Genomic DNA, 15794 nt, shown 5'->3' with positions numbered 1-15794 from the left:
TTTGCTCCTTAGGACAGAAATACTCCCTTGTATCTGACCTTATATACCGCCATGATCTGGAACTTTTCTTTGCCACTGAAACCTGGCTTCACCCAGGAGACATGGCTTCTGTCCTTGCTGCATGTCCACCTAACTTCTCTTCCCTACATGTTCCATGCCCATCCCGCCATGGTGGTGGGGTTGACTGTTTTCTTTGCTCCTCCCTCCAGCTTACTCTTTGCATCACTAAGCCCCAAATGATTTCTGAAGTTTTCCTTCTTCATCTCTTTCTCCTCTTCTTTCTGCATATTGCTTTACTCTACCACCCTCCCCCTCCTCTCTTTCTATGGACAAATTTTTGTCTTAGAATGCTCTATTCTGTATATCCTGCTTCTGCTCCTCTACTTCAATCTACTCCCTTCTGACTTCAACATCTCATTCCTTTCACTCACAAATACTCCTGGACTCATGCAACACATTTTTCCCCACTGACAATGCCGGCAATTCCCTTGATTTGATCTTTACTTCCCCACCCCTCACTATTCCTTCATCTTCCATCCTTTCTTCCTCATTCCTTGGTCAGACAACTTCCTTATTTCACTCCAGCTGCCCTGTCTCCAGCCACCTCCTCCTCCCCCCCCCCCCCACTTCCTCAATGATTCTTCTGTTGCCTGTCTCTCTTCGTCTCTTTCTACTTCCTCCTTCCCCGTCATTGCCAATCAACGATTGCACTCTTCAACTCAATGACTCACTTCCATTCTTAACCATCATGCCTCTCTTACCTCTATTCTCCCTTCCCACTCTCATTTTTCTCCCTGGTTTACCCCGGTCTTTGCCTGCTCTATTCTCACCTGCTGAGCATAAATGGTGCAAATTGTGTTCAGCATTCTGTCTTGCTCTCTTCCGTTCTCTATATCAGGAATATAGCCGTGAGAGTCACCAACCAAAAGAACCTTCTTTGAAAAGATGGATCGCAACTTACCGTATTCGGGCACTTTTTTTAACTCATCAATTCCATTGCTTCCTCTTCTAACATCTCCCCCAATTACGATCCCTCTATTCTGCCTCTGGACACCCTTGCCACAGCATGGCAATCTGACTCACTTTGATTGACTCTCCTACCCTCCCTCTGTCCCCTCCCCTGTCCTCCTTGCCCACTACCCCTTTCCCCCTGCCCATCATCTACATGGGCCTCTTTCAAACTTCCTTTTATCCACTCCCTGTCCAAGTTTCTTTTATCCCTCATTCCTTCCTCTTTATCTGCTGATCCATGACCCACATCTTGTGTCTTTTTTTGCACATTATTCTCCTTCCCCTCTGTCCAAAGGTACTAACCCAACCTCCTGGAAGCATACCTTGGTCTATACCCTTAAAACTCACCACCCTGATCTGTGTCTTCCCTCTAGCTTCCACCCTATCTCAAATCTCCCTTTCTTCTCCAAGGCCTGGGAAAACTGGTTTATGTGCAACTCACTCACCACCTTGAACAGAGCAACATTCTCCATCCCTATCAAACCGGTTTTATGATCTCCCACAGTACTGAAACTCTTTTTTATTGGCCTCTCTGATCTTATCCGCACCTCCATTGATCAACACCACTCTGTCATTCTAGTCTCTCTAGATCTCTCTTCCGCTTTTGACCTTGTTAATCATACTCTCCTTCTTTACTGCCTCCCTTCTACTGGTATCTCCAGCACAGTCTTCTCATGGTTTGTAATTATCTTAGTAACCATTCCTACCAGCTCTGCTTTCAAGATTCTTCCACCAATTCCCTGCCTTTACTTTCTGGCGTCCCCCAAGGTTCTATTCTCGCCCCTATTCTAATATCTTCCTAGCTCCTCTACTCACTATTATCCAAGAGCACTCCTGTATCCCATTCTACTATACAGGTGGTATCCAAATTCTCTGTGAAGCATCTGATGCCTCAGCAGCTCAGCGCCTTGACTCCTGACTCTCTCACGTATCTTCCTGGCTCAAGTCCAACCTTCTCTTTCTTAACACTTCTAAGTGTGAATCTGTTCTCTTCCCTTCTTCTTGTAGTGTTTCTCTTCCCCCATTCTCCGAGGACAAGCCGGCTGCTTGTTCTCACAATTGGGTTGTTGTCTGCAACAGAACAGGAGACCAGCAAATCCATAAGAAAAAACAAAAACTTCTAGAACACATCAGTGCACAGGCAGAGTGAACCGTGCATGCGCGAACGGCTTCCCGCCCACAGCGCGAGCGTGCCCTCTCAGTTTCTTTTGATACACGTCTTGAGTGATATGTTTTTTTCGATTGTGCTCAATTTCAGCTCAGGAGACTTAGTTTAGCGTTTACCGCTCCCCTTTTTCTTTTTTTCTTCTACATCCCAGTAGTTTGTTTAAAAAAAAAAAAGACTTAGTTTTTCCCTTATTTTATTAGTTTTTCTTTAAAGTTTCCTTCTTTTTCGTCGCGGCCGGCTTTTTGGCTGCTCGGCCGGGTCTTCTTTTCCTTTTTTGTGCCTTTTTATTTGGCACGATCGAGTCCTTTAATTTCACAGCCGCCGTTTTTCTGTCCATGTCATCGAGGATTCCTAGCGGCTTTAAGCGTTGTACTCACTGCAACCGGACCATCTCGGGTACCGACCCCCATGCGTGGTGTCTCCAGTGCCTTGGGCCCGAACATTTGCCAGCTGCTTGTAAGCTGTGCTCTTTAATGAAAAAGAGGACCCAAAGCGGACCCAAGTATCTCGGGAGGCTCAACGTGAAAGACTTTTTGCTGATCGGTCCGGTCCTTCGACGTCGACGTCAGTACCGAGGTCGGCGGCATCGGCGTCGAGGGAAGCATCAACTTTGATTCAGGAAAACGATTGGCTATGCTCTGTGGACTTAAAGGATGCCTATACCAACATCTCGATACTCCCAGCTCACAGGAAGTATCTTCGATTTCGGTTGGGAACTCGGCACTTTCAGTACTGTGTACTGCCTTTTGGCCTCGCGTTACAAAGTGCCTGCCAGTTGTCGTAGCATCGCTACGCAGACTGGGAGTGTATGTCTTCCCTTATTTCGACGATTGGCTGGTGAAGAGCACCTCAGAGGCAGGCGCTCTACAGTCCATGCGGATGACTATTCGAATGCTAGAGCTACTGGGGTTCATAATCAATTATCCCACCTTGTTCCGGTTCAGAAATTGGAGTTCATTGGAGCTCTGTTGGACAAATGGACATCTCGAGCTTATCTTCCCCAGGCAAGGGCAGACAATCTCCTGGCCCTAGTATCCTTGGCTCGAGCGTCTCAACAGATCACAGCTCGGCAGATGTTGAGACTCTTAGGGCACATGGCTTCCACAGTTCATGTGACTCCCATGGCACACCTACATATAAGATCAGCTCAATGGACCCTAACTTCCCAGTGGTGCCAGGCCACATGGGATCTAGAGGGTGTGATCCATCTCTCCACCGACTTTTGCAGTTCCCTTCAGTGGTGGACCATTCGATCCAATTTGACCTTGGGACGTCCATTCCAAATTCCTCAGCCGCAAAAAATTGCTGACGACGGATGCATTCCTCCTGGGGTGGAAAGTTCATGTAGATGGACTTCACACTCAAGGAGCTTGGTCTTTTCAGGAAAAGGATCTTCACATCAACCTCCTGGAATTACGAGCGATCTGGAATGCTCTCAAGGCTTTCAGAGATCGGCTGTCCAATTAAATCATTCTAATTCAGACAATCAGGTTGCTATGTATTACACCAACAAGCAGGCCTTCTGTATGCTTATCCTCCCATATCTCTAGTAGGGAAGACTTTGCTGAAGCAAGACCGTGGAACCATGATTCTGATTGCGCCCTTTTGGCCCCGTCAGATCTGGTTCCCTCTTCTTCTGAAGTTGTCCTCCGAAGAACCGTGGAGATTGGAGTGTTTTCCGACCCTCATCACCCAGAACGAGGGGTCGCTTCTGTATCCCAACCTCCAGTCTCTGGCTTTCACAGCCTAGAGCTTAGAACTTGCCTCCTTGGGTCTTTTGGAGGGTGTCTCCTGAGTCTTGTTTGCTTCCAGGAAAGATTCCACCAAAAGGTATTCTTTCAAATGGAGGAGGTTTGCAGTCTGGTGTGACAGCAAGGCCCTAGATCCTTTTTCTTGTCCTACACGGACCCTGCTTGAATACCTGCTACACTTGTCAGAGTCTGGTCTCAAGACCAACTCCGTAACAGTTCACCTTAGTGCAATTAGTGCTTATCATCAATGTGTAGAGGGTAAGCCTATCTGAGGTTTGCTTTTGTCAAAGCCCCCTGTCAAACCTCCACCAGTGTCATGGGATCTCAACGTCATTCTCACCCAGTTGATGAAAGCTCCTTTTGAGCCACTGAATTCCTGCCATCTGAAGTACTTGACCTGGAAGGTCATTTTCTTGGTGGCTGTTACTTCAGCTCGTAGAGTCAGTGAGCTTCAAGCTCACCTTATATCATAAGGTGCATGCACCTTATATCAAGTTTCATCATAACAGAGTAGTCCTCCAACCTCACCCTAAGTTCTTGCCGAAGGTGGTGTTGGAGTTCCATCTGAACCAGTCAATTGTCTTGACAACATTTTTTCCCCATCCACACACCCGCCCTGGTGAGGACAAGTTGCACACCTTGGACTGTAAGAGAGCATTGGCCTTTTACGTGGAGCGGACAAAGCCCTACAGACAGTCCGCCCAGTTGTTTGTTTCTTTTGACCCTAATAGGAGGGGGGTCGCCATCGGAAAACACACACTCTCTAAATGACTAGCAGATTGCATTTCCTTCACATGCCCAAGCTGGGCTGACTCTGAAGGGCCATGTCACGGTTCATAATGTTAGAGCCATGGCTACGTCCGTGGCTCACTTAAAGTTAGCCTCCATTGAAGAGATTTGCAAGGCTGCAACGTGGTCATCAGTTCACACATTCACATCTCACTACTGCCTTCAGCAGGATACCCGACGCCACAGTCGGTTTGGGCAGACGGTGCTACAGAATCTGTTCGGGGTTTAGAATCCAACTCCACCCTCCTAGGCCCATTTATGTTCTGTTCCAGGCTGCACTCTCACTTAGTTCTGTTTCTTTTCAGGTCAATCCATGTTATGTCCTCGCCCTTGCGAGGCCCAATTGACCTAAGTTCATTGTTTTGAGTGAGCCTGGGGGCTAGGGATACCCCAATCGTGAGAACAAGCACCCTGCTTGTCCTCGGAGAAAGTGCAGATACATACCTGTAGCAGGTATTCTCTGAGGACAGCAGGCTGATTGTCCTCACAAACCCTCCCCCTCCTCCCCTTTGGAGTTGTTATATTCTGTTTTGCTTTTTATGAAACTGAGAGGGCATGCTCGTGCTGCGGGCGGGAAGCCGTTCACGCATGCGCGGTTCGCTCTGCCTGTGTGCCGGTGCATTCTACAAGTTTTTATTTTTTCTTATGGATTTGCCGGTCTCCTGGGCCGTTGCAGATGACGACCCAATTGTGAGAACAATCAGCCTGCTGTCCTCAGAGAATACCTGCCACAGGTATGTATCTACACTCCATCACTTGATGAAGTCCCACTCCCATTCAATGACTATCAAGATACTCTGTGTTATTTTTGATTCTTTTCTCACATTCAAACCTCATATAGATTCTGTGCTCTGCTCCTCATTCTTTGCCCTTCATCGTATCCGATCAGTATGCCCTTTCCTCTCTACCTCTCACCTTTGTTCTCTTATCTTAGCTCTTGTTATCTCCCACTTCAGTTACTGTAATTCTCTTTATGCAGGTGTTCTTCTTACTTTTTTCAAGTGCCTTACACATGAAAGTGCCAGCAGGGCACTCAGTGCTATTCTGTAATGGCACGCATAACTTACACAGCATGTAAATTCAAGAAGGATGCACACATAGGCAGAGCATGGGTGGCGCTCCCATTTACATTTTACAAAATACTTAAGTTACACGTGATCCTGCCAAATTTACCCCAGAGTAATTGCAGGTGCTTAAATGTTAGGTGCACCGATATTGAGTTCCACTAGTATTCTATAATGGAACCTGGATGCCCAGGTACACTAACAGAATTGGCTCCCACCACATGTCCCTGAGGTGCCTAAATGGAAGTGCCCAGTGGTAGAATTGCCCATCATATGTACATGAAGCAGAAAAAATATTGAAATACAAGTGTTGCAGGCTCTGGAAGTAACGGTTCCTTTCTCATGAGTGGTACACTGAAACAAACATTTGCTCCAGACAGAATACAAATGTAATTTTAACACTGGATTATATCATCCTCATGGTTTAAATTAAATGTTGCTTTAACTGTACTTGTGAATGTTGTCACTTTAAATTTTACATAAAAAAACAAAACAAGAGGGATTTAAACAGCCTGAGAAGAGGTACCTCACTGAAGTCTAGAAATAACACAAACTTGGCAGCTACTTGGAAGAATGATGACAGCTGTAGACCTGTTGATGTGATAACCTCTTGACAGAGTCACATGATTTGCAGCACTGAGGGAGACCTGCCAGCAGCTACAGTACTAGGATCATATCCTAGGATCATATCTACAGCTGCAGAGGCAGAAAGCAGAGGAGGGGTGGATGAGCTGAGAGAATAACAGGGCACGTAGTAAGCAGGAAACAATAAGAGAACAGGCAAGGAAGGATCAGTCCTGCATCTGCTGGGAGGTGGCAAGAGATGCAGTGCAAGAGAATACTGGCTTTGAAGGGGAAGGCAGACCAATGCCAGTCATGGTGGGAAAGGGCAGCGGATGATTTGCTGCAATTCTGTAGCATCATAGCAAACCAGAAGCCCTAATTTCAAGATATGTACAGCAGTGGGTTTCCCCTTTGCTGCAATCGCTCCATGTCAACGGCCTTCTTCCTTCTTGCTGTAGCACTAATTTTAGCCATGAGACCCAAGGCCAACGTCAAGCCCATAGCACTTTGGCTCATAAATGAAGGTTGGGGAACAGAAGACTGACAAATGCTTTGCATCAGGCAACTGTAGCAAACCTGATTTGAAGAGTCCCAAGTTGAACAACACAACAAAGTAGTGGAAGTCACCAAATCAAGGCACTAAGAGAACGTTTCCAAAATCTTTAATACAACAAAATCCACCACAAGGGTGAATATAAAATATATACACATCCAAATCTGGAAAAATACAATAGGAGATCATAAAATCACAAATGAGGGCTTGGCACTGCCATGTTTCAGCATAATTGCTCCTTCGAGCAGGGACTGTCCTTCTTTGTTAAACTGTACAGCGCTGCATAACCCTAGTAGCGCTCTAGAAATGTTAAGTAGTAGTAGTAGTAATTGCCTGCATCGGAAGTCAAATAATCTAGGAACCCAAATACTTATTTATGTCTTAGTCATGGGCTCACATAGATCTCAACGATAAATAATTAGATCACTCCGAGAGTAGGAGTTGTAGCTAGTAGCTGTGTGAAAGAGTCCCAAGTTGAACCAGAAGTTAAAATCAAAGCCCTATAAGGGGTAATTCTACAAGGAACCACCAAGTTGTATGTAGTTACATATGCTCATAAATGACCGCTTATAAAATACCGACTAGTGGAAAAATACACATCATGATTTGGTGGCATGTACTTTGCTGGTGGTCATGTCTTTGGCTTTTTTTCTTTCCTGTATTATGGAGTTCTTTTCCTGCTCTGATTTATTTTAACTTTGCTATTTGTTTTGAAAGGCAGTATATTAAATATGAATAAACCTGTTTGGGTGGAGCATGTTCCAGCTCTCAAACAGATGCAAACAGGTTACAAAACTGATGTAAGTGCTCATGCATTTCCAGCCACTTGTGCTAGTAGTATTCCATAAAGATTAGGTTCATACTTTTCTTTATAAAATAGGCTTGAAAAAGGCACCATAACTAGCAGCTATAATTGGAACCCTGTTATAGAATTGCTAACCTAAAGCTCATTTCAGACTGTTACATGGAGCAAAAGTGGGGCTTATAGTAGATGGCAGAAGAACACGACAAAAACGGGCTCTTTTCAGGCTGCCCAGTTATTCCTGTCCACATTGCTAAGGATGCATTCCACCTGCTAGCCACCAAAGTTTATAGCACAAAAGAGGAGTTCCGTTAAAGACAAAATGAAAAACATCTTCAATATTTAATAACATGAATAACTCCTAAGCACAGTAATAGCCTTCAATAGACCAACAGAAGATTGACAGTAACCTCACCATTAGATGTTAAATCTCAGAGAACTGTATTAAGCTACCTTTAAATGCTATCCAGTCTAGGTTTCAATTTGGGTTCAACCTTCTTGTATCTAATCCAGCCTCATGGCCTTTTCTACTTTCAGTTTATGAACTTAAAAAAACGGACAAATCAATGGGGCTGCATGAGATACATCTCAGGATATTATGGGAGATCAGCAAGTTCTTGCTAGTCCTCTTATAGATATGTTTCATAGATCCTTGGATACAAGAGAGGTTCTATGGTACTGGAGAAGAGTGGATATGATCTCTCTTCACAAAAATGGTAACTGAAGAAGCAGGAAACTACAAGCCAGTAAGCCCTACCTCACTGCTTGGAAAAGTAATTCAGGTCCTGCTGAAGGAAAGGACAGTGAACTTTCTAGAACCCAATGGGTTGCAAGATCCAAGGAAACATGGTTTTACCAGGGGAAGATTGTGGTAAAATAAATCTGAATTCTTTGACCGGGTGACAAGAGAACTAGATCAAGGACATACCCTGGATTTGATGTACTTGGATTTCAGTGAAGCCTTTGATACAGTTCCTTACAGGAGGCTCATAAATAAACTGAGCAGGCTGGGGTTGGGACTGGAGGAAGGTGAATTGCATTAGAAAATGGTTGAATTTATTTTATTTCTTTACATATTTATTGGGATATATTCACTGCCTTTTTGAAGGAATACGCTCAAGGTGGTGTACAGCAAGAATAAGTCAAACATAAGCAATAAACAATTACAGCAGTAAAAATATTCAAATAACAATACAAAGTATAGCACAATAAGCTACATTGCAATATCAACACAATACGCAATAAAACATTTTAATAGACATCATAGGATGTAAGCAAAGATGGAACATGTGGAGGGGCATAATCGAAAGGGACACCCAAGTTTTCCTGGGGACGGCCTCGCAGGACGGCTCCAGCAAGGGGCGGGGAAACCCGTATTATCGAAACAAGATGGGCGTCCATCTTTCGTTTTGATAATACGGTTGGGGACACCCAAATCAGCAAATTTAGGTCGACCTTAGAAATAGTCGTCCCCAGGACTTGGTCTTTTCTGATTTCCAGCCATAATGGAAAGCTAGGACGCCCATCTCAGAAACGACCAAATCCAAGCCATCTGGTCATCGGAGGAGCCAGCATTCGTAGTGCACTGGTCCCCCTGACATGCCAGGACACCAATCGGGCACCCTAGGGGGCACTGCAGTGCACTTCACAAATTGCTCCCAGGTACATAGCTCACTTACCTTCAGCCAGCTGTACTAACTGAACGGAAAAAGCCCTTCCCTTACCGATCCCTTAGCGATTCGGAAAAGAACGGGCATGCATGAAGGAAATCGCATGCAAATGAGCTGCTCGCTGTTAGCTCATTTGCACACGATTTCCTTCCTAAGGAGGGGAAGCCAGTGCACAGCAGCCAAGCATTATGCGTGGCTGCTTTGCGCATGCCAAAGACGGCTTCATACATGCAGACAAGCTGCGTGTATAATAGCCGTCTACAACCTTAGAAAAACACAAGTCCAGGTGAAAACGTCCAAGTGCTCATCAGGGACGTCTTTTTTTTTTTTCAGAGAATGGGTGAAGGACATTCTTCGCTATGCCTCCGTCCCTGCGACGGCAGTTGAGGACGTCCAAAATGTGGATGTTTCTGTGAGCTTGCAAATAGGTGGGAAAATGTGGGATACAAATGCAACAAATAAAAATAAAGAAGAACGTCCATGCCTTTGCTATGCCTTCGACATACCCTTTATTTATTTGGATTTTGGATCACATGTAGCAGCAGTGGGATTTGAACCGGTCACCTCTGGATTGCAAGACCAGTGCTCTAACCACTAGACCACTCGTCCACTCCACTTGCTTGAAATTTGGCCGTCCCTGTGCGGGGGGCAGTTCAGGACGCCCAAAATGTTTGAAAGGACATTCATGCCTTCGCTATGCCTCTGCAGACACACACATACCTCCCCCCAAGGGACCTGCATAATGCAGCGATGGACCTGAGTATGACATTTCAGGCTGGCACAAAAAGTTTTTAAAGTTGTTTTTTTCAGGGTGGGAGGAGGTTAGTGACCACTTGGGGGAGTCAGGGGAGGTCATCCCCGATTCCCTCTGGTGGTCATCTGGTCAGTTCGGGCACCTTTTTGAGGCTTGGTCATAAGAAAAAATGGACCAAGTAAAGTTGCCCAAGTGATCTTCAGGGACATCCTTCTTTTTTCCATTACTGCTCGAGGACGCCCATCTGATAGGCACGCCTCAGTCCCGCCTTCGCTACACCTCCGACACGCCCCCGGGAACTTTGGTCATCCCTGCGACAGGAAGCAGTTGGGGACACCCAAAATCGGCTTTCGATTATGCCGATTTGGGCGACCCTGAGAGAAGGATGCCCATCTCCCAATTTGTGTCGAAAGACGGGCGCCCTTCTCTTTCGAAAATAAGCCAGATAGCTAGATAAGACAAAGTAACTGAAATTAGAAAATAAGGGGCTAATTTAAAGAAAGTTGCTTGAATATTATCTTAGCTAGGGTAGGAATGAATGTCCTGTTATAGTATGTGCAACCGGTGTCACTTCTTACGTGTGTGTGACTAGCAAGTTAGTTACTTCTTCCATCAAAGGCCCGAGTGAACAGCCAAGCTTTCACCTGCTTCCTGAAGTAGAGATAGCCTTGTCCTATGTGAAGCCTTTCAGGGAGTGCATTCCAGAGTGGCGGGCTACTCCACAGAAGGCTCGCTGGCAGGTATCAAATTGTGTGATGTCCTTAAGAGAGGGTGTGGTAGAGATACTCCATGAGAGGACCTTAGTGCCCTTAAAGGTGTATAGAGGGAGATTCTGTTCTTCAAGCACTCTAGCCCATCTCCATTAAGGGCTTTTAAATTTAGCCCTGAAGTGGTAGCCAGTGAAGTTTTTGAAAAAATGGTGTGATGTGGTCACATCGCTTACAAACTTCTATTAGTCTTGCTGCAGCATTCTGAATCATAAGAACATAAGTGTTGCCATACTGGAACAGACTGAAGGTCCATCAAGCCCAACATCCTGTTTCCAACAGTGGCCAATCCAGGTTACAAGTACCTGGCAAGATCCCAACACAGTACAACACATTTTATGCTGTTTATCTTAGAAATAAGCAGTACATTTTCCCCAAGTCCATCTTAATAATGGCTTATGGACTTTTCTATTAGGAAGCTATCCAAACCTTTCTTAAACCCCCGCTAAGCTAACTGCTTTTACTAAATTCGCTGGAAAAGAATTCCAGAGTTTAATCACACATTGATTGAGTGAAGAAATACTTTTTCTAATTTGTTTTAAATTTACTACTTTGTAGCTTCATTGCGTGCCCCCTAGTCCTAGTATTTTTGGAAAGAGTAAACAAGCGATTCACGTCTACCTGTTCCACTCCACTCATTATTTTATACATCTATATTATATCTCTCTTCAGCCGTCTTTTCTCCAAGCTGAAGAGGAGCCACTTTAGCCTTTCCTCACAGGCAAGTCATCCCATCCCCTTTATCATTTTCGTCGCCCTTCTCTGTACCTTTTCTAATTCTACTATATCTTTTTAAGATGCAGAAAGCAGAACTGAACACAGTATTTGAGGTGCGGTCACACCATGGAGCAATACAAAGGCATTATAATGTCCTTATTTTTGTTTTCCAATCCTTTCCTAATAATATCTAACATTCTATTTGCTTTCGTAGCCTCCGCCATACACCAAGCAGAGGGTTTCAACGTATCATCAATGATGACACCTAGATCCCTTTCCTGGTCAGTGACTCCTAATGTGGAACCTTGCATCACGTAACCATAGTTCGAGTTCCTCTTTCCCACATGCATCATTTTGCACTTGCTCACAATAAACATCTGCCATTTGGATGCCCAGTCTCCCAGTGTTGTAAGGTCCTGTTGTAATTTTTCACAATCCTCTTGTGATTTGACAATTTTGAATAACTTTGTGTCGTCAGCAAATTTAATTACCTCACTAGTTACTCCAATCTCTAGATCTTTTATAAATATGTTAAAAAGCAGCTGATCCCCCAAATCCAAGCAAACTAAAGAGCTGCTTCATTGGCACTCCACTACTCGCCTTTCTTCCCAGTGAATTCTATATACCACCATGCTCTGTGTCTTCTGTCATAAAAATATGAACTCCCCCTAAAATCACTAGTCAGGAACCTTGGAATACAGCTAGCCTCAACACTATGCTGATTCCCCAAGTCCAAGCAACCTTCAAGTGCTGCTTCTATCGTTTGCAACAACTACTCTGTCTCTCTCCTTACATTACGAAGCAAGTCTTGTCACTGTCAAGGCCTCTTAAAGCAGTTTAGAGAAGGGGTGCTGGGTTTCTGTATTATCATGAGAGAAAGAATGAATGAGGCAAAAAGTTGAGTTTTCTTAGAGGAGGGACAGGAGGACATGTGCTGTCCAAGGCAAGATGGAGAATGTCTGAGCACATGGGTCAGAGGGGTCAAGAACAGCACCCATACGCAGAGGGGAGAGAGAGATAAAAGAACCAAAAAGGACAGAACTTGACTGGAGAGAAAGGTCATACTCAGCTGACCCATCAGGACAGAGGTAGTAGGAATAATCAGGAAATGACAGTAGGTAGACAAAGGAGTTAAACTTGGCTAAGAAAGAGAGAAGGCTTTTCAAGGAGAATAGACTATTAGTAACAACCTTTATACAACTTCACACAATGCACAGAGTAAGGCACTTGAGGTGTACAAATTCAAAGTTGTTGTATGTAATAGGGGGTAAGAGGCTGATATGTATAGACCAGGACAGGGACTTAGGGATGATGTCTGGGGATCTCAAGGTGGTGAAAAAATGTGGCAAGGCAGTGGCCAAGACAGAAAGAAGCTAGTGTGCACAGAGAGGCATAAAGAGAGGAGATGTCATTGGTGAGGCACCACGTGGAGAACTGGGTTCATGTTTGGAGGCCATATCTTGCTAAAGATATAAAAAGACTTGAAGCGGTTCAGAGGAAGGAATCAAAACTAGTATGGGTATTATGTCAGAAGAAGTATGAAAAGACATTTAAAGTCCTTATATGGCAGCTTGAACCCTAATGGTAGTACTGTGAGGCTACTTTAGGGAGAATCTGGTGCCAGCCAGGGGCAGGAGCAACTGAAGATGGCTCTTACTTTGACCCCACCAATATTATAAGGTAGGCCCAGGAGAGAAGAGGGGGTCTATAGGAGGGTGGGGGAGGGGCTTTTGACGATTGGGGGCTTCAGATTGGGAGGGGAATGTGATGGGGGTCTGCTCCTGATTTCAAGCGTGGGCCCTTCAAGAAGCAGCCCAGGAGTAAATCGGGCTACCAGACAATTTTTAGTAAATTTATATTAGGTTAAGAATCCCTACTTTGGTAGCAACTTTCAATAACACACAACTCAACAATACTAAGATACAGATGGAATTCCAACAGCAAGATGGGGGCTATTAAGTCTTTTGTGCCAAGTGCCACAAGTATGATTATCTCCCAGTTGTTCATAGATTGTATGTGTGCATTTCGTGCAAAGAGCTCTTGGTTGTCAGAGAACAAGTTCTATCTCTGGCAGCTAGAGTAGGAGAATGGAAGCATAAGTGACAGAATGGGGGGGGGGGGGGGGCAGCTGCTCCTTCTCCTCCCTGCAAAACAATGGGAGTTTGTTGTTTCGCTGCTGCCACTCTGCCAGTCCTTGGCTGTCTGTCTGCCAGCATTGATTGCTGGTTAAAAAGTCAGAGAGCAACTACTTCCTGTTTTGTCTCTCTCTCATCCCTCCTCACACTCTTCCTTGCCTTCTGTAATCTTTCCCTTTTCTCCAACATCTTTTGCCCTGTCTCTTCTCCCATATTTCTTTCACCCTATCTCTAGGATCTGCCCACCCATTCAGTAAATAGGTGCATATCTTACACAGAACATACAGTGAAACCCCGATATAACACAATGATTGGGATCCATAAAATAACATCACGTTAAATGAAGGATCGCATTATAGTGCCAAGAATGGCATTCAGTCACACAGACAGAGCTTACCCAAAGTTGTTTTCACACTGGCACTAGAAGCGGCGTTCAGCCATGTAGACAGAGCTCACCCAAAGTTGTTTTGAAACTGGGGGTCCCACCTCAGCGTAGCTAGACATTGGCTGGAGTGTTTTTCATAAAGGCATAGGGGTGTGCTCCACCCACCCCAGCATAGCTAGACATTGCCAACAGAGGAGCTGTATGTAAAAAAGGGAAGCCAAGACATGATCGCATTATATGCGGATTCGTGTTATTGCAGGGCGTGTAATATTGGGACTTGAAACCACAAGACTTCCCAAACTTTCTGCATCCTCTTGGCTCAAGTATCTGCAGAGTTCAGCCATGCAGGGGAAGACAAAGACTTTGAGGCAGCGAGGAAGGAGAAAAAAATATGAGGCCTGAGTCCAGTTGTAAAGGTAAATCGGGGTGGGGGGGGGGTGACATGAGAGAAACTCTGGGTTCTTATTAGGTAGTGTTTGGGTGCAGTGGGAGGGAGGATGATAATAATGCCATGGAAATTAAAGGGAAAATCTCCTTCCCTACTTTCCTTTACAGAAGGTAAGGCCATGTAGCTTTGGGGAAAGGATGCCTTTGGGAGGGAGCATGTTTTCACAGGCAGAGATTGTGATTGTACCTGCTTTAGAGGTAAACGCTGGGGGAGGGGGGGAGAGAAACTGGGTGAAGACTGAGGAGGCTAAAAAAAATGAATAAAAAGAAAAGAACAAAAAATAAAAAAAATTCTACAAAGAATAAAAAACTGTAATGGATTACAACAATGTCTGAAAAAAAATCGCTTTGTGCTATTTTCAGTTTAGTATTACATTTTGTTCAAAACTTTATTTTTTACTGCCCAACATGCATCCTGTCATTAAGTGTGATTAATCGTGTTTTTAATTTTTATTCACAAGATTAATCACTATTTAAATTTTGCATCGTTGCCCTCACCTAGGGTCCTGTTTACAAAGGTGTGCTAACATTTTTAGCGCAACCTAAAAATTAGCATGCGCTAACACTAAAGACACCCATAGGAATATATGGGTATAGCTTAGCATTAGCGCATGCTAATTTTTAGCACACGCTAAAACTGCTAGCATGCCTACAACGCAGCTTAGTAAACAAGGTCTTTAATTTCTAATATTTGTCCCATAACATTAGTCAGATACGTTTAAATAGCAGAAGCCAAAACACACACAACCCCCCCCCCCCCCAAATAAAATTTCACTTTTTTAAAAAGGATTTTTCACCATAGTAACAGAGCAAATGGTTTCTACCTTTGCACTGAATTCTGCTGTTTGCTACACTCTTCATTACAGTACCTGTGCAGTTTACGTCCTGGTAGCTACAGGGCAAGCCACTGGTTTCATGGCCAACAGTTGAATTCTCGCCCGCACTCACACATCTAACAATGATGAAGCCTTCAAAAATAAAACATAAAACAAATGGTTTATCAAAAGCTCAACTGCTTTATTATACATGAAATAGGACAGGATCTAATATGGACTCTAATAGGGTGTACAGAGATTTTCTCTACATTAATACACTGGTAACCTTCCTGGCACATACATACAAACTGCAGGATGGTGTACATTACAGAGCTACTCCAACAGTTACTTCTGCTATAGGAGATTTTCAGTTTGGAAAGGTGCCTCTGGCTTTAAATTACA

The 15794-nt window shown here is 44.4% G+C and overlaps 1 protein-coding gene across 1 annotated transcript in view; it reads right to left on the bottom strand.

Moving 5' to 3' along the window:
• BTC (betacellulin) overlaps nt 1-15794 on the bottom strand; it is a 114327-nt gene that overhangs the window by 26375 nt on the left and 72158 nt on the right. The window contains exon 5 of the mRNA XM_030192136.1: nt 15447-15545. Within this exon, the coding sequence (XP_030047996.1) occupies nt 15447-15545 (99 nt within the window). The remainder of the gene's footprint in view (nt 1-15446; nt 15546-15794) is intronic.

This window comes from Microcaecilia unicolor, chromosome 2, assembly GCF_901765095.1.
Source record: "Microcaecilia unicolor chromosome 2, aMicUni1.1, whole genome shotgun sequence".
Classification (NCBI taxonomy): domain Eukaryota; kingdom Metazoa; phylum Chordata; class Amphibia; order Gymnophiona; family Siphonopidae; genus Microcaecilia; species Microcaecilia unicolor.
Note: the sequence above shows the minus strand (reverse complement) of the source record. Positions and strands in the feature narration are given on the sequence as shown.